The sequence below is a fragment of the Rissa tridactyla genome (assembly GCF_028500815.1).
Source record: "Rissa tridactyla isolate bRisTri1 chromosome 24 unlocalized genomic scaffold, bRisTri1.patW.cur.20221130 SUPER_24_unloc_1, whole genome shotgun sequence".
Classification (NCBI taxonomy): Eukaryota; Metazoa; Chordata; class Aves; order Charadriiformes; family Laridae; genus Rissa; species Rissa tridactyla.
Window position 1 is genome coordinate 740,479 of NW_026529338.1, and position 25,087 is coordinate 765,565.

At 71.3% G+C, this 25,087-nt stretch overlaps 1 protein-coding gene across 1 annotated transcript; it reads right to left on the minus strand.

Moving 5' to 3' along the window:
- LOC128903160 (filamin-A-like) lies at positions 1 to 22,704 on the minus strand. The gene is given in 39 exon segments (XM_054187105.1): positions 1 to 149; positions 256 to 461; positions 1,352 to 1,513; positions 2,156 to 2,329; positions 2,427 to 2,555; positions 2,778 to 2,918; positions 3,361 to 3,463; positions 3,753 to 3,827; positions 3,829 to 4,001; positions 4,837 to 4,860; positions 5,146 to 5,335; positions 5,425 to 5,581; positions 5,670 to 5,793; positions 6,256 to 6,426; positions 6,524 to 6,684; positions 7,325 to 7,487; positions 7,574 to 7,747; positions 7,844 to 8,441; positions 9,305 to 9,567; positions 9,957 to 10,074; positions 10,314 to 10,483; positions 10,568 to 10,658; positions 10,749 to 10,909; positions 11,352 to 11,475; positions 11,567 to 11,710; positions 12,128 to 12,241; positions 12,346 to 12,539; positions 13,505 to 13,641; positions 13,865 to 13,988; positions 14,480 to 14,617; positions 15,609 to 15,648; positions 15,650 to 15,810; positions 16,210 to 16,372; positions 16,653 to 16,730; positions 17,004 to 17,122; positions 17,567 to 17,714; positions 17,812 to 17,909; positions 18,858 to 19,106; positions 22,343 to 22,704. Coding segments are annotated over 39 exon segments (6,129 nt in total). The 5' UTR covers positions 22,698 to 22,704; the 3' UTR covers positions 1 to 134.
- Positions 22,705 to 25,087: the final 2,383 nt, after the last annotated feature.

Below are 25,087 nucleotides of genomic sequence, written 5' to 3' on the forward strand. Positions count from 1 at the left end.
ACGTGCTGGTCGCCGAACTTGACGGAGATGATGTAGTTGCCGGGCTCGGTGGGGCAGTAGGAGACGCGGCAGGTGCCGTCCTCCAGCTCCTCGGTGGTGATGTCCACCTTGCTGGGGCCCTCGATGGAGAGGGCTCAGCCCCCCGTAGCCTGGGGAGGGGGAGCGCCGTCAGCGGGGACCCCCCCACACCCCCCCTCAGCGCCTGTGTGTCCCCCCACCCCCCCCACCCCCAGCTCCCGCGGGAGGGGGACGTACCGGCGTCGCGGGTGTCGATGGTGAAGTGCGCGGGGCTCGAAGGTGCGTCCCTCGCGCAGGCCGGGCCCCGTCACCCGCACCCGGCTGGCGTCCCCCAGCTCGGCCCTGGCTGATGGTGACCGAGACGGGGCTGCGGGCCAGGGGCTGGCCCCCCCGCGAGATGTGCACCAGGTGCTCCCCCACCTCCTGCGGCACGAAGGAGATGCCTGCGGGGACGGGGGACGGTGGCCTCAGGACAGGGGATGCCGTCAGCGGGGGTTACGGGGACAGGGCGGGGGACAAGCATCACGGTACGGGGACACGGATGGGACCGGGCATGGGGACACAAGGGACACGGGGGGCAGGGGGACACGGGGACACAGGTCGGAGCAGGGGGACAGGGGGTGTCAGGACAAGGGGACGCAGCACGGGGACACTCATCGGGGTATGGGGACACAGCGGGAGACAAGCATCATGGTATGGGGACACTGGGGACACTGGCATCACGGTACGGGGACGCGGATGGGACGGGGCAGAGGGACACGAGGGACACGGGGGGCAGGGGGACACAGGTCGGAGCAGGGGGACAGGGGTGTCAGGACAAGGGGACGCAGCACGGGGACACCCATCGGGGTATGGGGACACAGTGGGAGACAAGCATCATGGTATGGGGACACTGGGGACACTGGCATCACGGTACGGGGACGCAGATGGGACGAGGCAGAGGGACACGAGGGACACAGGGGGCAGGGGGACACAGGGACACAGGTCGGAGCAGGGGGACAGGGGTGTCAGGACAAGGGGACGCAGCACGGGGACACTCATCGGGGTACGGGGACACGGGGGACAGAGGTGTCGCAGGACGGGGACGCGGGGACATCAGGAGAAACCGCAGGGGCACCGGAGCTGGCCGGGCTCTTCGTGCCCCAACCGTGAGGGGACGGTGACCGCGTCCCTGCGTCCCCAAGGCCCCCCCCCGTCCCCCCTCCGTGTCCCCCTCGTGTCCCCTCGCTCAGCGGCAGAGGCGTTGGAGCCGGCCGGGCTCCTCACAGCCCGACAGCGAGGGGAGGAGACGGCGTCCCCGTGCGTGTCCCCCTCCAGTGTCCCCCCCCCTCACCGATGTGGCCGTTGCGGAGCCGCTTGAGCTGGCAGGGCTCCTTGCGGCCCGAGGGCGCGGTGACGGTGGCCGTCAGCTGGCTCAGGTCCGTCTCCCCGATGTCCAGGGGGATGTCGGCCGAGGCCCCCACCTTCAGGTGGGACAGGCGCAGGCTGTCGTCACCTGCGGGGGACGGGGGCGGGGGGGTTAACACGGCACCCCCAAACGCCCGGGGCTGCCCCAGGCCCTCCCCAGGGACCCCCAGGACAGCCCCGAGTCCCCTGGGGGGGTTCAGATCCACCCCCGGATCCATCCCAGGGACCCCCAGAACGGCCCCAGGTCCCCTGGGGGGGTTCAGATCCACCACCAGGGAGCCCCAGAACAACCCCGAGTCCCCTGGGGGGGTTAAGATTCACCCCTGGATCCATCCCAGGGACCCCCAGAATGGCCCCAGGTCCCCTGGGGGGGGTTTGGATCCACCCCTGGATCCATCCCAGGGACCCCCAGAACGGCCCCAGGTCCCCTGGGGGGGTTCAGATCCACCCCTGGATCCATCCCAGGGACCCTCAGAATGGCCCCAGGTCCCCTGGGGGGGGTTCAGATCCACCCCTGGATCCATCCCAGGGACCCTCAGAACGGCCCCAGGTCCCCTGGGGGGGTTCAGATCCACCACCAGGGACCCCCAGAACAACCCCGAGTCCCCTGGGGGGGTTAAGATTCACCCCTGGATCCACCCCAGGGACCCCCAGAACGGCCCCGAGTCCCCCGGGGGGACCCCCAGGAGCACCCGAAGGGCCTCCGTGCGCCCCCCCCCGGCCCCCGTACCGGTGATGCGGGCGGTGAAGGGGCTGCCCGGGATGTGCTTGTCGTTGTACTTGACCACGATGCTGTAGTCGCCGGGCAGCACGGGCAGGTAGGAGACGCTGCACGTCCCGTCCTGGTTGTCGGTGCAGCTGATCTCCGCCTTGGAGGGACCCTCCACGGCCAGCGACAGCCCTCCTGGGGGGGTCGGGAGCACACGAGGGGGTTCAGGGGGGGGGGTCTGCGCCCGCCGGGGAGGAGCCGGGCGCCCGGCGGGACCCCCCCGGGGGCTCACCCTCGCCGGCGTCCTTGGTGTTGACGGTGAAGGTGGCCGGTTTGTTGACGGTGCCGTGGATGAGGCCGGGGCCGTAGGCGGTGACGTGGCCGCTGTTGACGTAGTCCACGTAGAACTGCAGGGGGCTGCCTGGGGGGGGGGGACACGGGGGCGGGGGGGGGGACACACGGGGGTTGTCAGGGGGGCACTGAGACAGGCCCCCCCCCCACCCCCCCCGCTGCCACAGAAGGCTCCTCGGGGATGCAGGGACGTCCCAAGGGACACACGGTGCCACACACGGCACCCCCGGGGCCACGATACTTCAATGAGACCCCCCCCAAACCCCCCCCCCTGTTGCCCCCCCGCCCGTACCTGGGATGTGCATGTTCTCGTAGCGGATGTCCATCTCGTGCAGGCCGGCCTCGGTGGGGGCGAAACGCACCGTCACCGTCCCGTCCTTGTTGTCCGTGATGTCGGGCTTGGCCACCTTCCCCGAGGGCATCCGCACCTCCCCTGGGGGGGGGGCACGGGGGGGGTCAGCGGTTACGGGCACCCTGGGGGGGGGGATCGGGACCTCCCAGGGGGACCCTTGGGAGACACGGGCTGCCTTGGGGACCCCCCTGGAGCATCTTAGCTGTCTTGGGGACCCCCTGGTGGGACCTGGGACCCCTGGGAGGACCTGGCTGCCTTCAGGAGGACCTGGGAGGGGGGGGGGGGGCGGGCTTTGGGGACCCCCCCCCAGAAGGACTCAAGGGAGGGCTGGGGACCCCACAGGTCTTGGGGACCCCCTGGAGACCCGGGTGGTTTGGGGGGTCACCCCACCCAGAGGACTTTGGGGACCCTCCAGGGGGTGCTCAGCTGTTTTGGGGACCCCTGGGGGACAAGACTGTTGGTGTCGGGGAACGCCCCGGGGGGGGGGTTGGGGGGTGTTTTGGGGCGCTGGCCCCCCCCTCACCCGTGATCTCGCCCTTCTTGATGGTGAAGGGGATGACGAGGTCGAAGGGGCGCAGCCCGGCCATGTCCAGCCCGTTCACCCCCAGCAGCGGCCGGTCGGTCGCCTGCGCAAACGAGTTCGTTAGCGGATGCCGGTTTCCGCCCCCCCCCCGCCCCCCCGCCCCGTTATCTCGCCCGTTATCTCACCCGCCGCCCGGCTCGCACGCTCCCCACACGCTCCCCCGCACGCTCCCCGCACGCTCCTCGCCGGCTTGGCGCCCTGCCTGCCCGACGCGCGCCCCGCGCGCTGCCTGCCCGCGACCTCCCGTCGCACGCTGCCCACCGCCTCGCACGCCCCCCCCCCCCCCCCGACCTCGCACGCTCCCCCCCGTGCGACGCCCCCGGCGCACTCACCATGACCTGGAAGGGGCTGTTGGGGATGTGCTCGCCGCCGAAGCGCACGCAGATGACGTACTTGCCGGGCTGGGGGGGCGGTGTAGAAGATGTCGAAGGTGCCGTCGGGGTTCTCCACCACGTCCACGTCCACCTCGGAGCCGTCGGGGGTGCAGACGGTGCAGGTCACCTTGCCCTTGCCGGCCGCCTTGGCGTCCACCGTGATCACCGTCTCCTCCCCGATCTGGATGGTGGGGCCGATGCCCGCTCCTGACGGGGAGGGGGGGGGGGGTGACTGCCCGCCCCGGGGTGGGGGGGGGGGCACCCCCAAACCGGCCCCCGCGCGCCCCGCCGGTGCTGCCCACCCCCCCGAGGCTGGGGTCGACCTGAGCCCCCCGGGCGGGCTGAGCACGGGGAAACTCGTGCCGCGCCACGGGAAGGGGGACAATTAGGCGCTAACGAGGCATGGACCCCCCCCCCCCATCCCACACCCTCATTGTGGGGGTCCCCTCTGCCCCCTGGGGGCAGCCAGGCACCCCCAAACGCCCCGGGACCCGTGTGGGGCCAGGGGAGCCCCCAGCGATGGGGGGTCCCCAATGACAACGGGCCGAGCCAGGGACCCCCCCAAAACGTTCAGGCTGCGGGCACAAGGGGCCCCCCCCCCATCCCCCCCCCCCGATTAACGAGGTTGGGGGGATGCCCCGTAATTAGGGCAGGGCCAAAGGGGGCCCCTGATATTGGACTGAGGGGGACCCCCGAGAGCGAGCAGAATTGAGGGGTCCCCCCATGTTGAACAAGGTCTGGACCCCCCCAATTAAGAGAGAACCCTGATTGTTAAAATGACGCTGGGGGGGAGGGGGGGGCCCAGATATGAAGTCTGGGGGGGCCCCTCACCATTTAACGAGGTCGGGGGGACCCCTCCACAACTTAAGGTGCCCCCGGTAGTAAACGGGGCCCGAGGGTCCCCCAAAATGAGCCCCCGGCCCCTCCTCCGGGCCCTCACCGGGGGGGGCGGGGGGGGGGGGGCAGGGGGGGGTAGTTTTGGGGTGCGGGGAGGGGGTGAGGCGTGCGCCCCGACGCCAAGCGAGCCATGCCGTGAGCTTACCTAAGCCGTGACCTCCGATGGAGACTACAGCGTGGCGGGGGGGGTGGGGTGGGGTGGGGGGGAACGCAGGGAAGGGGTTGGGGGGGGACGGGGACGTGGGGTGGGCAGAGAAGCAAGAAATCCAGTGAGACACACGTGGTGAGACCCCCCCCGCCCCCCCTCCCCGTGCCCCCCACCGCCCTCCCCGCTCGCCCTGTGTGTCCCCCCCCGCCCCGGCCCGCGGTGACTCGGCTGGAAGCGGGCGGTGGGTGTCCCCGTGTTGTGTCCCGTCCCCCCCCCCCCGCCCCCAACACCGGCGGCGGCGCTTACCGGTGACGGTGCACTTGCTGGCGTCGCCGGCGGGCACGGCGCGGATGCGGTAGGGGGAGTAGGGGATCTCGTCCCCCCCGTACTTGATGAGGATGGTGTAACGCCCCGTCATGTCGGGGACGTAGGACACGGTGTAGGTGCCGTCCTGGTTGTCCCGGATCGTCGCCTTCTTGGGCTTGCCCTCAGGGTCCTGCGGGGAGGCGCAAGTCAGCGGCCCGGTCGCCCCCCCCCACCGCGGCGTGTCCCCCCCCCAGCCCCAGCCCCAGCCCCGCGGCCCACCGTGATCTGGACGGCCAGCAGCCCCTCGCCGGCGTCCTTGGCGTCGATGGTGAACTCCACGGGGAGGCTGGCGGGCACCCCCGTGGTGTTCAGCCCGGGGCCGCTCGCCTTCACCTTGCTGGCGTCGTGCGTGGGCAGCGCCTTCACCTTGAAGGGGCTGAGAGAGAGGGGGGTGGGGGGCGTCAGACCAGCCCCCCCAAAAAACCCCAGCACCCTCCCGGCTCCGCCGTGTCCCCCCTCCTCACCTGCGGGGCACCTCCTCGTCGCCGTAGCGCACCGAGATGGTGTAGGGCCCTTCGCGGGAGGGGACGTAACTGACCCGCTGCGTCCCGTCCCCGTTGTCCGCCACGTCCACGGGCTCCACCATGCCTGGGGGCGGTGGGGGCGTCAGGGCACCCCCAGACCTCTTGGTGCACCCCGACGCTCCCCACGGCACCCCTGCAGCGCTCCCTGGGGCACCCCAAGACCCTACAGGGGGCCCCGAGACCCCCTGTGGCGCCCCAAGACCCCGGCGGTACCTCACCGGGCACCCCGCGACTCCCCACTCAGTGCCCCGGGGCTCCCTGTGACATCCCCCGGGGCACCCCGAGAGCCCCCGGGGCACCCCGACGTCTCCTGTGACATCCCATTGGGCACCCTAAGGCCCCCCAGGGGCGGTTTGAGGCCCCACAGGGCACCCCCAAGAGCCCCCCAAACCCTGAGCCAACACAGCCCCCGTGGGGCACCCTTTGTACCAGCTCCCCCCTCGGATCAGGGGTACCCCAAACGCCCCCCAGCCCCGAAACAGGGGTGCCCCCGGCCCCCTACGCCCCCCCCTCCCCCGCCACTGACCTTTGGGGCCCTGGACCTTAACGTCCAGGGGGGCGACGCCGGCCTTGCTGGTGTCGACGGTGAAGGTCTGGGGCACGTTGGCTCTCACCGCGCCCGGCGTCAGCCCCGGCCCCGCGCACTTCACCTTGGACGAGTCCACCACGTCCGTCACCGGCACCTTGAAGGGGCTCCCTGGGGGCGCGGGGGGGGGGCCGTGAGCGTGGTGGGAGGGGGGGGACGTGGCCACCTCCCTCGCGCCGGTTTCCCCCGGCACCCCCCCAGCGCTCACCGGGGACCTGGTGGCCGCCGTAGGTGACGTTGAGGCTGTAGGTGCCCGGCTCGTAGGGGACGTACTCCACCGAGCAGCTCCCGTCCTTGTTGTCCGTGCAGGACATCTTGGCCTCCGAGGGACCCTCCACCGCCAGGCCCAGCCCCCCCGTGCCGGCACCCCTGGGGCGGGGGGAGCGGGGGGTCAGCTGGGGCGCCCCCAAACCCCCCCCGGTCCCCAGGAGGGGCTGGATGGTACCGGGGGGGGGAAGTTTAGGGGGCTCTAGGGGGAGCGTTTAGGGTACAGGGAGGTTTGGGGGGGGAATAGAGAGAGGACTCGGGGTACGAGGAGGATTTAGGGGACACCAGGGGGAGGATCTGGGGTATGGGAGGATTTAGGGGACACGAGGGGGAGAATTTGGGGAACGGGGAGGATTTAGGGGACACTGGGAGAAGGATTTGGGGAACGGGGAGGATTTAGGGGACACCAGGGGGAGGATTTGGGGGATGGGGAGGATTTAGGGGACACCAGGGGGAGGATTTGGGGTACAGGGAGGACTTAGGGGACACCAGGGGGAGGATTTCGGGTGCGGGGAGGATTTAGGGGACGCGCGGGGGAGGATTTGGGGTACGGGGCTGTTCCAGGGGACACCAGCAGAAGGATCTGGGCGGGGAAAGGCGCCTACGGGCAGAGCTGGGGCACCCGCGATGGATTTCGGGGGAGCCGGGAAGAAGACTTGGGGCGGAGGAGGCTGCAGGGGAGCGGGGAGGGGGGCGTGTGGGGTACGGGGGTGCTGGTGACGACGGCGGGGGGGGGTCTCACCGGGTCTCCACGGTGAACTTGTTGGGCTGGTTGGTGGTGCCGCTCTGGATGCCGGGGCCGTGGACGCGGACGCGGGCCGGGTCGCAGCCCTCGGTGACGGGGACGCGGAAGGGGCTGTGCGGCACCGGGCTGCCGGCGTAGCTCACGTCCACCGTGTGCACCCCTGGGGACGGCGGGGACAGCGAGGATGTCACCCCGAGGCGGCGGGGGCCGCGTCCCCCGTCCCCACGCACGCCCCCCGCGCCTCACCCTCCTCGTAGGGAGTGTACTCCACGTGGTAGGTGCCGTCGCCCCGGTCCTCCACGAAGGTCTCGGTGACGTTCCCCGAGGGGTTGGACACCCGCGTCTTCACGTGGGGGCCCCCGGTTTTGCTCAGCGCCCGGGCGTCCACGTCGAACTCCGTCACCGCCTCCCTGAACACCCCTGGGGGACGGCGGGGACACACACACACACACACGTGTCAGGGCGGCTGCACCCCCTCCCGGCGTCCCCGGCGTCCCCCCCCGGCCCCGCGCTCACCCTTGCCCTCCACGCCGGGGCCGTAGACCTTGACGCCGGCGGTGTCGACGGCCGGCTCCACCCGGACCTTGCTGGGGAAGTGGGGGACGGGCTGCCCGCCGTACTCCACGGTGATGGTGTAGACGCCGGGGCTGAGCGGGGTGTAGGCGATGGTGTAGGTGCCGTCGCCGTTATCCTCCACCCGCACCTCGGCGCGGGCCCCCGCTTCCGAGGTGATGCCGATGGTCAGCTCGGCCGTGCCGGCCCGGCTGCAGTCCACGCGGAAGTGGCCCGGTTGCCCGGCCGTGGCACCTTCTAGCCCCGGCCCCGAGCATGTCACCTTGGAGGCGTCGAAGGGGGCGCGGACGGGGGCGCGGAAGGGGGAGCCGGGGACGTGGGCGCCGGCGAAGAGGATGTTGATGTTGTAGTCGCCGGGCTCGGTGGGCAGGTAGGAGACGGAGCAGGTGCCGTCCCCGTTGTCCAGGCACTCGATCTTGGCCTCGCAGGGACCCTCCACCGTCAGCCCCAGGCCCCCCGTGCCCGCCCCCTTGGTGTCGATGGTGAAGGGGGCCGGCACCCCGGCCAGCCCCCCCTGCAGCCCCGGCCCGAAGGCGCGAACCTGCGGGGAGAGCGGCCACCGCGTTGGGCGGGGGGGGCCTTGCTGGGGACCCCCCGGATGGCAGGGACCCCCCTTAGAGGGGAGGCGTGGTGCCGGCGACTGCCCGGCCCCCGGGGGCTGCTCTGATCGGGGACCCCCGTCACCACGGGCACGCTCTTACTGGGCCCCCCCAGCCCCTGGGGACCCCCCCTCACCGGGGACACGCCCTTATTGGGGTCCCCCATCACCGGGGACACTCTCCCACTACGGACACCCAACCCTTGGGGACCCCCCCGTAAGCAGGGACGCCCCCTTACCGAGGACCCCAACCACCCTTACCGTGCCCCCCCTCCCGTCCCCTGGGGAACCCCCCCATCCCCATCTCCATCCTGGGGCTCCCTATCCCAAAAGCAGACCCCCCCCCGGCACCCCCCATCCCCTGGGGACCCCCCCCATTCCCCAAGCCAGACCCACGGCACCCCCCATCCCCTGGGGACCCCCCCCCCATTCCCCAAGCCAGACCGACGGCACCCCCCATCCCCTGGGGACCCCCCCCCCATTCCCCAAACCAGACCCACGGCACCCCCCATCCCCTGGGGACCCCCCCCCATTCCCCAAGCCAGACCCACGGCACCCCCCATCCCCTGGGGACCCCCCCCCATTCCCCAAACCAGACCCACGGCACCCCCCATCCCCTGGGGACCCCCCCCATTCCCCAAGCCAGACCCACGGCACCCCCCATCCCCTGGGGACCCCCCCATTCCCCAAGCCAGACCCACGGCACCCCCCATCCCCTGGGGACCCCCCCCCATTCCCCAAGCCAGACCCACGGCACCCCCCTCTCCCCAAGCCGTGGGGGGAGCGGCAGGGGGGCCCGGACCCACCTTGGAGGGGTCGGTGGGGGGCACGGCCTCGACGGGGAAGGGGCTGCCAGGGACGGGGACGCCGTCGTAGGTGACCTCCACCTGGTAGGGCCCCTCCTCGCGGGGGATGAAGCGCACCAGGCTGTTGTCGGGGCTCAGCCCCGGCTCCACCGTGCAGGGCACCGGCTTGCGGGAGGGGGCCGTGATCTTGGCCCCCACCTTGCCCTGGCCCCCCGCGCCCTTGGACTTCACCGTGAACTCCTGGTCCTTCCCCACCTCCAGCTCTGCGGGATGGGGCGGGGGGGGGAAACACAACCGCAGCCTGCTCAGGGGGGCGAACCCCACAATGGGGGCTCCCCCCTGCAGAAAACCCCCCACTCCCAAAGTAAACACCCAACGGAAAACACCCCGACCCGCCCCCCAATTCCTCCATGGGGAGGGAGCCCCCAAACCCCCCACCCAAAATCCTCTCAGGGGAGGGTGCCCCCCAAACCAGCCCCCCCCCAACCACCCTCATTCCCCCATCTGTCCCCCCAGAATTGCCCCTAGCCCCATAGGATGCCCCCATCCCCAAACCACCCCTGGCTCCCCCACCCCAAAAGCCCCCCCCAGCCCCCGAGCCCCCCCTAAAAGGGGCTTCTGAGTGCCCCCCCCCGGGACCCCCCCGCCGTACTGTCGTCCAGGCCGGAGATCTTGATCTTGCCCAGGTCGAGGGTGGGGGCCACCCCCACCGTGAAGGGGCTCTTGGGGATGGGGTCGCCCCCGTAGGTCACCGACACCCCTAAATTACCCTGGGGGGGGGGGAAGAGAGAGGGGGTGGTGTGACTGCGGGGGTGCCCCCCACGCCAGGGACGGCAGAGGGGGACACGGACCCCCCCCCCCCAGGGCTGCACAGATAAGGGTCGGGGACCCCACATTGCAAGAGGAGGGGGCATTTTGGTGACAGGTGTGGGGATTTTGGGGTGCCCCCTCCCCGTACCTGCTGCAGGGGGGTGTAGTGGGGGGTGTAGTGGGGGGTGCCCCCCCGTACCTGCTGCAGGGGGGTGTACTTGACGGTGTGGGTGCCGTCGTGGTTGTCGATCACCTCCAGGTCCCGCACGGCCTCTCCCTTCCCGGGCCCCGTCACCTGCACGTCCAGGGGGGCCCGTCCCCCCGCCTTGGCGTTCACCGTGAAGTGGGTGGGCTTCCCCAGCTCCACACCTGCGGGGGGGCAGACGGTGAGGGGGGAATCCCCAAATCCCTGCCGGGACCCCCCCACCCCCGCCATGGCACTGCCCAACTCACCGGAGCGGCTGAGGCCGGGTCCCTCCGCCTTCACCTTGCTGGCGTCGTGCGAGGGGTCGACCTTGATCCGGATGGGGCTGGTGGGGGTGGCCTGCGGGGAGGGACCCCAAAATCAGCCCCCCGCACCCCAAAACCCCTCGTGGGGGACACCCCGCCCACCCCCCTCCTCCCCCGTCCCCACCTGGTCGGCGAAGAGCACCATGATGGTGTAGGCGCCGGGGCCGCGGGGGGTGTAGCGCACGGTGAAGGTGTCGTTGTCGTTGCGGATGATGTCGAAGTCGATGTCGGCCTCGGCCGGGCCCACCACCCCCGGGGCGCACTTGATCCCGATGCTCACGTCCCCTGGGGGGGGGAGAGGGGCATCCCGGGGGGGTCATCAGCACCCCAAAAACCCCCCGGGACCCTCGGGTACCCCCGAAACACCCCCAGAGACCCTCTGACAGCCCCAAACCCCAGCACCCGCTCCCGCCACCCCACAGACACCCCCCTGCCTGCCCCAGCCCTCCGGCACCCCCTAACCCCCCCGAGCCCCCTCCCTGGCCCCCCCCCCCCAGACCCCCAATTCCCCCCCCCAGCCCCCCAAACCCCCCCAGGGATCCTCTGGCACCCCCAAACTCCCCCACGGACCCTCCTGCCACCCCACAGACACCCTTCTGCCTGCCCCAGCCCACCCCAAGCCCCCCTTCATCCCTCCAAACCCCCTCCCTGCCCCCCCCAGCCCCCCAAAACCCCTCGCTGCCCCCCCCCAGCCCCCCAAACCCCCTCGCTGCCCCCCGGGGCTCACCCTGCCCGGCCTCGGTGCAGTCCACGGTGAAGTAGGTGGGCTCGTGGGCCTTCAGCCCCGTCTTGGCCACGCCGGGGCCGTAGACCTTCACCTTGTGGGGGTGGCTGCCGGCCCCCACGCCCACCTGCGGGATTGGGGGGGTGGGGGTCAGGCCCGCTGCCCCCCCAGGGCAGCCAAGACACCCCCCCCCAAGGTTTTGGGGACCCCCCCCTCACCCGGAAGGGGCTCTGGGGGATGTTCACGCCCCCCCAGGACACCATGGCCGTGTGCTTGAGGGGCTTCTTGGGGACGTAGGAGCAGCTGTAGGTGCCGTTGCCGTTGTCCTTGACGGAGACGTCCACGGGGTTGCCCTCTGCGTCCTGTGGGGGGAGGACACGGCGCAGGGGGGGGGGTCAGCACCCCCAAAACCCACCCTGAGGCCCCACAAATCCCCCCTCCCACCCCCTTCTCCACCGCTGGGCCTCCAGATCCACCCCGCGGCCCCCCCAGCGACACCGCCTCTACGCTGGGGCTCCCAAATCCTCGCAGCGCCCCCCCCAAAACCCCCTTGTACCTCATCCTAACTGGGGCTGCGCCCCCACACCCCCCAGCGGCACCCCAACCCCCCCACAGCCCCCCCCCAAACCCTCCCTGCGCCGCCTCCCCTGCGCCCGGGCTCCCAAGTCCTTCCAAAACCACATAAATCCCCCAAATCTGCCCTACCCGGGATGGTGCCCCCCAAACCCCCCCAACAGGCCCCCCCCTCCTGTGCCGTGCCCCCCCCACCACTCTGTCACCTGCATCTGCACTTTGAGGGGTCCCTTCCCCCCGTTTTTGGCGTCCACCGTGAACTCGGCGGGTTTGTTGACGGCCACCCCCGTCTTCTCCAGCCCCGGCCCGTGGGCTTTGACCTGAGGAAGGAGGAGGGGGGACGGGCAGAGGGGTTACGGGGGGGCTCCCCGGCAGTTGGGGGGGGGATGTGTCGCTGAGGGGGTGCGGGGGGGTTCCCCCAAACCTTCTCGGGGAAGGAGTCTCGGGGCGCGGGGCGGATGTCGGCCATGAAGGGGCTGCGGCGGATGTCCTCGTTGTCGCAGAGCACGTGGACGGCGTAGGCGCCCGGCTCCTGGGGCCAGTACCGCACGTCGCAGGAGCCGTCCCCGCGGTCGTCGCACTCGATCTTGGCCTGCGAGGGACCCTCCACCGAGAAACCTGGGGGGGGGGGAACAAGGCGGGGGGTTGGGGGGGGTCGGGGCGCCCCAAAACACCCCCCCAGGGGTCCACGAAGAGCTGGGGCGCCGAGCCCCACGGCCGCCATAAGCCCTTGACACGGCTGGGACACGCAGAGCCCGGCGAGGGGCTACGGAGACCCCAAAGCACCCCCGAAACCCCCAAAGGAGCCCCCAAGACCCCTCAGAGACCCCAAAGCCCCCCCCAAATCCTCAGACGAGCCCCCGAGGCCCCTCAGAGATCCCAAAGCCCCCCCAAAACCCTCAAAGGAGCCCCCGAGACCCCTCAGAGACCCCAAAGCCCCCCCCAAATCCCCAGAGGAGCCCCCGAGGCCCCTCAGAGACCCCAAAGCACCCCCCCAAATCCCCAGAGGAGCCCCCGAGACCCCTCAGAGATCCCAAAGCCCCCCCAAAATCCCCAGAGGAGCCCCCGAGACCCCTCAGAGACCCCAAAGCCCCCCCAAAATCCCCAAAGGAGCCCCCGAGGCCCCTCAGAGATCCCAAAGCCCCCCCAAAATCCCCAGAGGAGCCCCCGAGACCCCCTCAGATGCCTCAAACTCCCCCAAACTCCCCCAAATCCCCAGAGAACTCCCTGAGACCCCTCAGAGACCCCAAAGCCCCCCCGAAACCCCCAGAATTGCCCAGGAGGCCTCTCAGAGATTCCCCCCCCCAATACAACCCCAAAGGGGCCTCTGAGAGATTCCAAAGACCCTCTGGACACCCCAAAACCGCTGGAGCCCCCCAGTAGCCCCCCAGGGCCCCCCAATACCCCCCTGAGGCCCCAATTCCCCCCCCAAGCCCCTCCAGGAGCCTCCTAACCCCCCAGAGCCCCCCCGCAAAAGCCTCCTTGAGCCCCCTAAGGCATACCAAAGCCCCCAGAAGGACCCCGGGGAAGACCCCAGGCCCCCCAAACCCCCCAGGAACCCCCCAAGCCCCCCCGTCCCTCACCAAGGGTGCCAACGTCGTCGCCGATGGCCTCCACCACGAAGTCGGCCGACTTGCCCACGACGCCCCCCTCCAGGCCAGGCCCCCAGGCCCGGACCTTCTGGCTGCCGCTCTCGGGGGACACCTTCACCTCGAAGGGGCTGGGGGGGGACACACGTGGTGGGGGGGGCGGGTTGGGGCAGGGCCCTACTACAGGCACAGCCCCCCCGCCCCCTCCCCAAAACAGCCCAGACCCCCAAACGACGCCAGCCCCGGCACTGAGGATGGCAGCCCATGACGGTGGCTGGCTCCCGGGCTGGGGGGGGCCACACTACCCCCACTCCCAGTGCCCCCCAGTCCCTCCCAGCGCCCCCCAGCGCTCACCTGCGGGGGATGTGCTGCCCCCCCCAGGTGATCGTCACCGTGTAGGTCCCCGGCGCGGTGGGGAAGTATTCGAAGCCGAAGACGCCGTCCCCGAGGTCCTTCTGCTTCACCGCCTCCGTGCCCTCTGTGGGGCACGCGTCAGGGGGGCGCCCCAAAACCCCGCATTCCCCTCCCCGAAACCCAGGGACCGCCCTCACCCCAAACCCCCTGATCCCCCCCTAAAACCCCGCATTCCCCTCCCCAAAACCCAGGGACCACCCTCACCCCAAACCCCCTGATCCCCCCCTAAAACCCCGCATTCCCCTCCCCAAAACCCAGGGATCCCCCCCCTAAAACCCCGCATTCCCCTCCCCAAAATCCCAGGGACCATTCCCCCCTCCCAAACCCCCTGATCCCCCCCTAAAACCCCAGATTCCCAGATTCCCCCCCAAAACCCCAGATTCCCACCCAAGCCCCACACCCTCCCCAGTGCCCCCAACACCCCCTTGAATGGGGGGGGAAGGGCTGCGTCTGGGTACCCCCCAGCCCCTCAGGGTGCCCCAAATCCCCCAGGGCACTCCCAAACCGCCCTCCCTCCCCCCCCCCCCAAAAGAGGGGAGCCCCCCCCGGACTCACTGGGGCCCTTGACGGTGACTTTGAGCTCCCCGCTGCCGGCCCCCTTGGTGTACACCTTGAAATCCGCCGTCTCCTTCACCCGCAGCCCCTTGGGCTGCAGCCCCCGCCCCACGGCGCGGCACGCCGAAGGGTTGCAGGCTGTGGGGAGAGGGTCAGGGGGGGCCCCGCCAGCCGGGGACCCCCAAAACACACACCCCACCCCACCCCTCCCCGGGGCACGGGCTGGGAGCGGGAGGGGATGCCGGCGTCCGGGGGGGGGACCCCAAATGCCACCCCGAGGGCAGGGGCTGGAGGGGGAGAGGGATGGGGGGCAGCGTCCCATGCAATGCGGGGGGCACGCTGGGGGGAGAGGGGGACCCAGGCATCTGGGGGGGGACCCCCAAACCCGCATTGGGGTACACACCATGGGGAGAGGGTCCAAAAAGGACCCGGGCAGCCGGGGGCACCCCCACACCCGGGCATCCGGGAGCACCCCAAAGGGCGCCGTGGGGATTGGGGGGTTGGAAGAGGGGAGGAGGAGGAGGGACCCAGGTGTCCGGGAGACCCCCCCCGCGCCCCCCCGTACCGTCAGCGGGTCACCCGCGAGGACCCCGGCCGGCGCTTCCCGGACAGACGGGCAGAAGGAGCAGGAGAGGCGGAGAGAGACAGAGCAGAGTCACGGGGGGCCGAGACCCCCCTGCAGCGACAGCCCCGGGCCCCCCGCGTGGGGGGGCAGAGACCCCCCCCACAAGGGCCCGGGGTGGGGCAGAAGCACAGAGACACCCACCCCCCCCGAGTTGGGGGGCAGAAGCGCAGAGACCCCCCGAGCTGGGAAGGACAGAGACCCCCCCCCACAGCTCGGAGGGGAGGAGAACGCAGAGCCCCGAGTGGGGGGGCAGCAGGACAGAGACCCCCAAGTCCAGAGGGGACAGAGACCCCCAACTTGTGGGGGGACACACAGAGACCCCACAGTTGAGGGGGAAACAGAGACCCCCAAGTTGGGGGGACAGAGGTCCCCGAGCTGGGAAGGACAGAGACCCCTGAGCTGGGGGGACAGGAGGAGAGAGACCCCCAGCCTGGGGGGGCTGAGGGCCAGAGACCCCCACATGGAGGAGGTGGGGGGGGGCACAGGCGGCCCCCCGGGGCTCACCCTGCCCCACGTTGACGTTGAAGGGGCTCTTGGGGATGGGGGGCCCCCCCGAAGGCCACGTGGACGGCGTGGGGCCCCTCGGCCGTGGGGCGGTAGGAGCAGCGGTAGGTGCCGTCCCCGCGGGGCTCCAGCGTCGCCTCCACCGTCCCCCGCCGCCCGCTGGGGTCCACGATGGAGACCTCCACCTCGCCCGGCCCCGCGCCTGCCCCCCGACAACGCGTCACTGGGGGGGGCGGGGGGACACGATGCCCCCCCCCCCCCCGCCACGGCCACGGCCACCCCCCCGAGGGGGACGCGGCCCTCACGCTTGCCCTGCCCCGTGGGGACGCGCCATCCCCGACCCGATCCCCCCAGTTCCCTCCAGCCTCCCCACGACCCCCCAGAGCCCCCCCCAAAACCTCCCTGACCCCCCCAGAGCCTCCTCAAAGCCTCCCAAAACCCCCGGAGCCCCCCTGACCCCCCTCAGATCTCCCCAACACCCTCCAGAGCCCTCCCCCCGAGTCCCCCCAATGCCCCCCCAACTCCCCCAGAGTCTCCCCAAAACCCCCACGAGCCCCCCAAAACCCCTCGAGCCCCCCCCGGAGCCCCCCCCGGGGCTCACCGGCGGTGAAGATCTCGAAGTAGGTGCTCTTGTTGGCCACGTTGCCCAGGGGCTCGATGCCGGGGCCCTGCGCCGTCACCCGGCTGGCGTCGCCCGCCGCCCGCCCCACCTGCACCTCGAAGGGGCTCTTGGCGATGTGCTGCCCCGCGAAGAGCACCGTCACCTGCGGGGGGGGCCCCCGAAAACGGGGGGTGGGGAGCAGAGAACCTCACCGGAGGCCCCAGGAACCTCCCTGGTGGCCCCAAAAACCTCACGGAGGCCCCAAAACCGCCCCAAAACCTCAAAATTCTCACTCTAGACCTCAAAAAGAAAAAAAAAAGAAAAAAAAAAAAAAGAGCAGCACAGCAGGGCCCAAACCAGCCCGAGGGGCCCCAAAATGCCTCAGGACCCCCCCTAAAACACTCCCGGGCCCCCAAGTCCCCACAAAGGCCCCCCAGCCCCACCTTGTGCACGCCGGTGACTTTGGGGACGTAGGAGACGGAGAACGTCCGGTTCTTGTCGTTGTTGGCCACCACTTTAGCCTGCGGAGGAGGGGGGAACCGAGCTGTGAGACCCCCCGGGGGGGCCCCAAAAGCCATACAACCCCCCCTGGAGTCCCCACGAAACCCCACAGGGACCCACCTCCCACCCCCAGAGCCCCCACCCCAGCTGACGGACCCCCCCCCCAGCCCTGAACCAACCTCCAGGTCCGTGGTCCTTCGGGGACACCAGGATCTCCCGCTCACCCCGCAGCACCCCACGTCACCCCACGGACCCCTCCCCAGCCCCCCCGGCCCCCCCAGCCCCGTGCCCACCTCCTCGCGGTGCCCGGCGGGGTCCTCCACGTACACCAGCACGTCCCCCTGCCCCGCGCTGATCGTCTCCACCGTGAACTCGGCCCGTTGCTTCACCATGTTCCCCGTGGGCTCGATGCCTGCGGGACCCACCGTCAGCCCCACGGGGGTCCCGGCCCCCCCACCCCCGACGGCGGTCCCAGCCCCATAGCGAGCGGTCCTATGGGGAACAGGGATCTGCCCCACAGCCCCGCTGGGAACAGGGGGGTCCCCCACATCCATAGGGAATGGGAAATGGCTCTATAGGGAATGGGAAATACCCCAAATCTATAGGTAACCCCGATCCATAGGGTGGCACCCCCCAGCTCTGTAAGAAAGAGGGGGTTCCCCGGACCTATAGGGCACAGGGCAGGTCCCCAAGGCCCTATAGCACATGGGGAGGGGACCAGAGTCTGCAGGGAACCGGGTCCAGCCCCACAATGTCGTAAAAACCAGAGCGCGACCCCCAGAACGGGTGAGGGGCAGGCAGGAGACGGGGGGGGTCCCGCAGCCCCATGGGGAAGGAAGGGGGGGCCCCCCCTCACCGGGGCCGTAGGCTCGGGCCTTCTTGGGGTTGAGTTTGGGGCGCAGGGGGGCCCCCGGCTTGAGCTTGGCCTTGGGGAACTGCGACAGGTAGGTCATGACCGAGTGCTCGTCCACGTTGGGGTCCACGATCTCCTCGGGGGTGATCACCTGGGGTGGGACACGCGGAGGAGGGGGTCACCGGGCTGCTCCGGGACACCCGGCTCCCCCCCGCCCCCCCGAGGGGGTTTGAGCCCCCCCTGCCCACCTGGGGGATGCCCAGCCACTCGTCGGCCTGCTGCATGGCCTCCCGCGCGTTGTCCACGGGCTTGCTGGGGTCCCACGAGTCCCAGTCGGGGCACAGCCCTGCGGGGACGGACGGGGCGCACGGTCACCAGTGGGGAAGAGGGGGGGGACACACAGCTGCCCCGTGTCCCCTCCCCTGCTAACGCCATTCTACATTGTCTCTGTGCACCCCGAGGCCACCCCCCGCGTCCCCCCCTGCCCCAAAGGCCGTCACCCACGTCTCCGTGAAGCCCCAGAGCCACCCCCTCTGTGTCCCTGTGCATCCCCAGGGCCACCCCGCTGTGTCCCTGCATGCCCCCAGGGCCATCACCCGTGTCCCCATGAACCCCAGAGCCACCTCCTGCGTCCCCATGCACCCCCAGGGCCACCCTCCACGTCCCTGTGCACCCTAGAGCCACATCCACGTGTCCCCATGCACCCCCAGGGCCACCCTCCATGTCCCCATGAACCCTACAGCAACGTCCCCGTGTCCCCATGAACCCCCAGAGCCACCTCCCACGTCCCCATGAACACCCAGAGCCACCCCTATGTCCCCATGCACCCCCAGAGCCACCCCTACGTCCCCATAAACCCCCAGAGCCCCCTCCCTGTGTCCCCATGCACCCCCAGGGCCACCCTCCACATCCCCATGAACCTCCAGAGCCACCCCTATGTCCCCATGAACCCCCAGAGCCACCTCCCACGTCCCCATGAACACCCAGAGCCACCCCTATGTCCCCATGAACCCCCAGGGCCACCTCCCATGTCCCCATGCAACCCCAGGGCCACCCTCCACGTCCCCATGAACCCCCAGGGCCACCTCCCGTGTCCCCATGCACCCCCAGGGCCACCCTCCACATCCCCATGAACCCCCAGAGCCACCCCTATGTCCCCATGAACCCCCAGGGCCACCTCCCGTGTCCCCATGCACCCCCAGGGCCATCACCCAGATCCTCGTGCACCCCCAGAGCCACCCCCCGTGCCTCCCCACACCCCCCGGACACCCCCGCCGCGTCCCCGTCCCCTCACCGGGCGCGCAGCTGTCGACCAGGGCGCCCAGGGCCCGGCCGCTCTGCCAGTCCTTGCTGAAGTTGGTGATGGGGATCTGGGGCAGGCGGTTCTGGATCCAGCCCAGCAGGCGCTGCTTGGGCGTCTGCCGCTTGGCCTCCTCCTCGTCCTCCTCGTCCCACATGGGCATGGAGATGGAGTAGTGCAGGATCAGCGTCCAGATCAGCCCCAGGATCAGCTTCAGGTTCCCATCCACGATGGCCTTGCTGTCTGCGGGGGGACAGCGGGACAGGGCGTCAGACCCCGCGGGGGCCTGGGGGACAGGGGGCAGACCCTGCGGGGGCACCAGAGGACGGGGACACCATGGGGGGACAGGGGGGCAGACCCTGTGGGGCCCTGGGGGACAGGGACGCCATGGGGGGACAGGGGGGCAGAACCTGTGGGGCCCTGGGGGACAGGGACGCCATGGGGGGACAGGGGGGCAGAACCTGTGGGGCCCTGGGGGACAGGGACGCCATGGGGGGACAGGGGGGCAGACCCTGTGGGGCCCCAGGGGACAGGGACACCATGGGGGGACAGGGGGTCAGACCCCACAGGGCCCCGGGACACCATGGGGGAACAGGGAGTCAGACCCCTGCGGGGCCCCAGAGGACAGGGTCGCCATGGGGGGACAGGGGGGCAGACCCTGTGGGGCCCTGGGGGACAGGGACACCATAGGGGGGACAGGGGGCAGACCCCAAGGGGCCCCGGGACACCATGGGGGAACAGGGAGTCAGACCCCTGCGGGGCCCCAGAGGACGGGGACGCCATGGGGGGACAGGGGGGCAGACCCCCAGGAGATGAAGATGCCGCAGGGTGACAGGGACCAGACCCCCAGGGGACAGGGACACCACAGGGGGACATGGCGTCAGACCCCCACGGGGCCCTGGGGGACGGGGACACCATGGGGGGACAGGGGGATCAGACCCCTAGAGGACGGGGGGGTCAGACCCCCGGGGGATGGGGACACCTTGGGGGGACACCCCGGGGGGACAGGGACCCAGTGCTGGGGGGACGTGGCGGGGGGCGCGGGGACAGGGCGCTGTACGTCTGCGCCACGGGGACACACGGGCCACGTGGGGACATGGCACCCGGGGGTGGGATGGAGCCAGCTCCCAGCGGAGGGGGGGGGATGACACAAGAGAGTCCCCAGGGGGATGCCGGGGTCCTCATCGGGGGGGGCGTATAACAGGGGGGGCCTGGGTGCCCGGGTCCCCGGTAGGCGTTCAGGAGGGTGTAAAGGGGGGCGTAACGGACACCCGCGTCCCTGTTAGGGGTTTGAGGGGTGCGTAACGGACACCCGGGTCCCCATTAAGGGTTCAGGGGGGTGTAACGGGGGGTGTAACGGACACCCGGGTCCCCATTAAGGGTTCAGGGGGGTGTAACGGGGGGTGTAACAGACGCCTGGGTCCCCATTAAGGGTTCAGGGGGGTGTAACGGGGGGTGTAACGGACACCCGGGTCCCCATTAAGGGTTCAGGGGGGTGTAACGGGGGGTGTAACAAACGCCCGGGTCCCCATTAAGGGTTCAGGGGGGTGTAACGGGGGGTGTAACAGACGCCCGGGTCCCCGTTAGGCGTTCGGGGGGGTATAACAGGGGGTGTAACGGACGCCCGGGTCCCCATTAAGGGTTCAGGGGGGTGTAACGGGGGGTGTAACAGACGCCCGGGTCCCCATTAAGGGTTCAGGGGGGTGTAACGGGGGGTGTAACAGACGCCCGGGTCCCCGTTAGGGGTTCGGGGGGGTATAACAGGGGGTGTAACGGACGCCCGGGTCCCCATTAGGGGTTCTGGGGGGTGTAACGGACACTCGGGTCCCCATCAGGGTGTGGGGGGGTGTAACGGGGGGTGTAACGGACACCCGGGTCCCCATTACGGGTTCGGGGGGGTGTAACGGACGCCTGGGTCCCCCGCCCCGCGGGAGGGGGTTCGAGGGGGGGGGGGGAGGCGCTGCGGGGTGGGGGATGGGGCCCCAGGCCCCGCCCCCGGCCCCACCCCCCGCTCCAGCATTTTTTGGCCTTATATGGGCTCGGGCTCCAGCGAGGCCCCGCCCCCCCGCGGCCCCGCCCCCGCCCCCCGCCCCACCGGGGACCCCCCGGGACCCCCCAGACCCCCTGCGGGGCCCCCCCGGCCCCGGCGGCGGGCGGGGAGCGCGGCCCCCCGCGGGGCCCCCCGCAATCCGTGCCCGCAGGATGCGGGGAACCGCAGGGCGGGGCCGCGGCCACCCCCCCCCCCCCCCGCCCCGGCCCCACCCCCGGCGGGACGGGGGGACCCGGCGCCCCCCCCACATTCCTGGGATGGGAGCGGGCCCGGCCGCCCCCCCCCCCCGCCTTTGTTATGGGGCCGAGGGGGCGGGGAGGGGCCGGAATGGGGGGATACGGAATTGGGGGGGGGGCGTCCCACATAGGACCCCACCGGGGGTCTCCGATGAGGGGCTCCCGGAGCGGGGGAACCCATCAGGGGCTCCCAAAACGGGGGGGTGGTGTCTTCTGTGGAGCCCCGTGAGGGTCTCCCAAAAGGGGGACTCGTGGCAAGACGGGGGGGGGGGGCTCAAAAGGGGGGAGGACCCCCAAGGCCTCCCGCTGGCAGGGGGCTCTCAAAGGCATCGCACTGCAAGGGGGGGCTCCTGAGGGGGGGGTCCCCAAAGTGTCCCGTTGGGGGGAGGGGGCACAAAGGCGGCCCATCGCCATGGGGGCTCCATGGAGGGGGGGACTCAAAGCATTCCATCGAGGGGGGGGGGAGCGTCCCCAAAAGCACCCTGTTACTATGGGGATCGGAAGGGGGGGGGCTCCCCAAAGCCATAGGGATTGGGGGGGTTCCTCAAAGGCCCCACATAGCGATGGAGATTGGGGGGGCGGCTCTCCAAAGGTCCTGCATGGCCATGCGGGCTGGGGGGGGGCTCCTCAAAGGCTCCCCCCTAACCATGGGGCTCTGGGCAGGGGGCTCCCCAAAGCCCCCCACAGTGATGGAGATGGGGAGCGGGGGCTCCCCAAAAACCCCTCATAGAGAGGGGGTTCTGCACAGGGGGCTCCCCAAAGCCCCCCATAACGATGGGCATCGGGGGCTCCCCAAAGCCCCCCCATAAGCATGGGGGCTCCCCGAGCCCCCCATAACGATGGGGATCGGGAGCGGGGGCTCCCCAAGCCCCCCATAACGACGGGGATCGGGGGCTCCCCAAAGCCCCCCATAAGCATGGGGGCTCCCCAAGCCCCCCATAACGATGGGGATCGGGAGTGGGGGCTCCCCAAGCCCCCCATAACGACGGGGATCGGGGGCTCCCCAAGGCCCCCCATAAGCATGGGGGCTCCCCAAGCCCCCCATAACGACGGGGATCGGGAGCGGGGGCTCCCCAATCCCCCCCCCCCCGCCGTGGCGCCGTGTCTCCGGGCAGGGGGCTCCCCGCAGGCTCCGCATCGCCGCGGGGGGCTCGGAGGAGGGGGTCTCCCCTTCCCGCCCCCCCCGTCCTCACCGATGGAGACCAGCTTGATGTTCTCCCTCTCCAGGAACTCCAGGGCCACCGAGACGTTCTCCAGCTGCATCTGGCGGAAGGTGGGGCGGGCGTTGTACTTGCGGCCCATCTTCTTCTGGCTCAGCACCTCCAGCAGCGCGATCAGCCGCAGCCCGTCGCCCAGGTCGGTCTGCAGGTTGCCCACCCGCTTCTGCACGCACTTGAGGTGCTCGTTGCACCAGCGGGTGAAGGTGTTCTGCTGGATGCGCTTCCAGGGCGCGTCCTCCGCCAGGTCCTTCTCGGTGGCCGGCATCTCCCCGTCCGCCTCGCCGCGGGACGACGCCTCCTGCGCCCGCGGGCGGCCGCCGCCGCTCATCCCTATGGCGTGGGGGGGGGGGGGGCGGCGAGGAGCGGGGGGGGCGAGGGGGGGCGGCGGGGCGGGGCCGCGCCTGCGCCGGCGGACGGGCGGGGGGCGGCACCTGCGGGGGAGGGGGGCGTCAGAGAGGGGGGGGACGACGACGACCCCGCACCCCCTGCAACCGGGGGACGCCCCCCTGCGGCCCAAACTGGGGACCCCCCCCCCCCCACACCGGGGGACCCCATCGTGCACCCCCGCACCGGGAGACGCCAACCCTGGGGGACATCCCCCCCCCCCCCGGATCATCCCCTGCGCCCCAAACCGGGGACCCCCCCCCCCCCCGCCGGGGGACGCTAACACGGGGGGACAACCCACCCCCCCCCCCCCCCGCCGGGGGGCTGCCCCGGCCCCCCCTAACTGGGGACCCCCCCCACTCTGCGGGGACCCCTTGGTGCCCCCCCAACACCGGGGGGGCCCCTTTGCTGCACCCCTATTCAGAGACACCCCCCCCCCCACCCCCAGTGCGCCCCTATTGAGGGGACCCACCGCTGCACCCCCACACCGGGACCCCCCCGGTGCACCCCCTATTCGGGGGTCCCCCTCTGTGAGTCCCCCATTTAAGGGACACCCCCATCCCAATCTACACCCCCCCCAAAAGCCCCCCATTAAGGCCCTTTGGGACCCCCCCAGGTGCCCCCAGGCTTCGGGAGGGGGGGTCCCCTAATTTGGGGAGACACCCCAAATTCCCCCGTCAGTCCCCAAATTTTTTTTTTGGGGGGGGGGGGGAGGGCATGAGATCTGCCACGCCCCCACGGGGGTCCCAGACCCCTCAAAAAGGGCTCCCCCCCCCCCGGCTCTGCACCCCCAAAGAGGGGTGTCCAGGAGGGTCCCCCGGGTGTCCGCCCCCCCCCCCAGCCCAACGAGGGGTCCCCAAGAGGGTCCCCAGGCTCACAGAGGCTCCCGAGGACCCCCCCAAAAAGGGGTCCCCCCCCACTGCTCCCCCCACAGCGGGGTCCCCAGACCCACCCAGGGGGGTCCCCCGGCCCCATTCGGGGGGGTTCTCCTCACGACACCCCCGGTGGGGGTCCCCCAGAGGCTCCCCCAGACCCAAAAACAGGGGTCCCCCCCCTTTTCTCCCCACACAGGGGGGTCCCCCGGCCCCATTCAGGGGGGGTTCTCCTCACAACGCCCCCGAAGGGTCCCTCAGAGGGTCCCCCAGACCCCAAAAAACGGGGGGGCCCCCCCCTTTCTCCCCTCAGGGGGGTGCCCCAGCCCCATTCAGGGGGGGTTCTCCTCACGACACCCCCGGGGGGGTTCCCCCAGAGGCTCCCCCAAACCCAAAAAAGGGGTCCCCCTCCTTTTCTCCCCTCAGGGGGGTCCCCCGACCCCCTCAGGGGGGTCCCCCAGCCCCATTCGGGGGGGGTTCTCCTCACGACACCCCCGATGGCTCCCTCGGAGGGTCCCCCAGACCCCAAAAAAAGGGGGGTCCCCCCTTTCTCCCTTCAGGGAGTCCCCAGACCCCCTCAGGGGGGTCCCCCAGCCCCATTCAGGGGGGTTTCTCCTCACGACAGCCCTCGGCCCTCCCTCAGAGGGGTCCCAGCCCCCCGAAACCGCGGTGCGTCCCCCTTTCTCCCCTCAGGGGGGTCCCCCGGCCCCGTTCGGGGGGGGTTCTCCTCACGACAGCCCCCGGCGCTCCCTCGCAGACCCCCCAGACGCCCAGAAGCGGGGCGTCCTCCCCCCCCCCGCCCGGCCCCGCGCCCCCGCGCTCACCGGAGCGGCGCCGGCCGGGGGTCGGGCGGGTCCCGGAGGGGCCGGTGCCGGAGGGGCCGGGGCGGGAGCCGCCGCTGGAGCCGCCGCTGGAGCCGGAGCCGCTGGAGCCGCCGCCGCCGCGCGGGTGGCGGGTGCCGGGGGGGCGCGCGGCGCGCGCGGAGCCTTAATTGGTAACGGGCGGCGGGAGCCCCGCCCCCGCGGGGGGGGGCACGGGGGGGGGCGGGAGGGGGCACAGGGACCCCGGGGGGGGCACAGGGACCCTATGGGGGGGCTATAGGGAGCCTATGGGGGGATATGGGGAGCCTATGGGGGGGGGCTATAGAGAACCTATGGGGGGGCTATAGAGAACCTATGGGGGATACAGGGACCCTATGGGGGGGGCTATAGGGAGCCTATGGGGGGATATGGGGAGCCTATGGGGGGGGCTATAGAGAACCTATGGGGGATACAGGGACCCTATGGGGGGGGCTATAGGGAACCTATGGGGGATACAGGGATCCTATGGGGGGGGCTATAGGGAGCCTATGGGGGGATATAGGGACCCTATGGGGGATACAGGGATCCTATGGGGGGGGCTATAGGGAGCCTATGGGGGGGGCTATAGGGAGCCTATGGGGGATACAGGGACCCTATGGGGG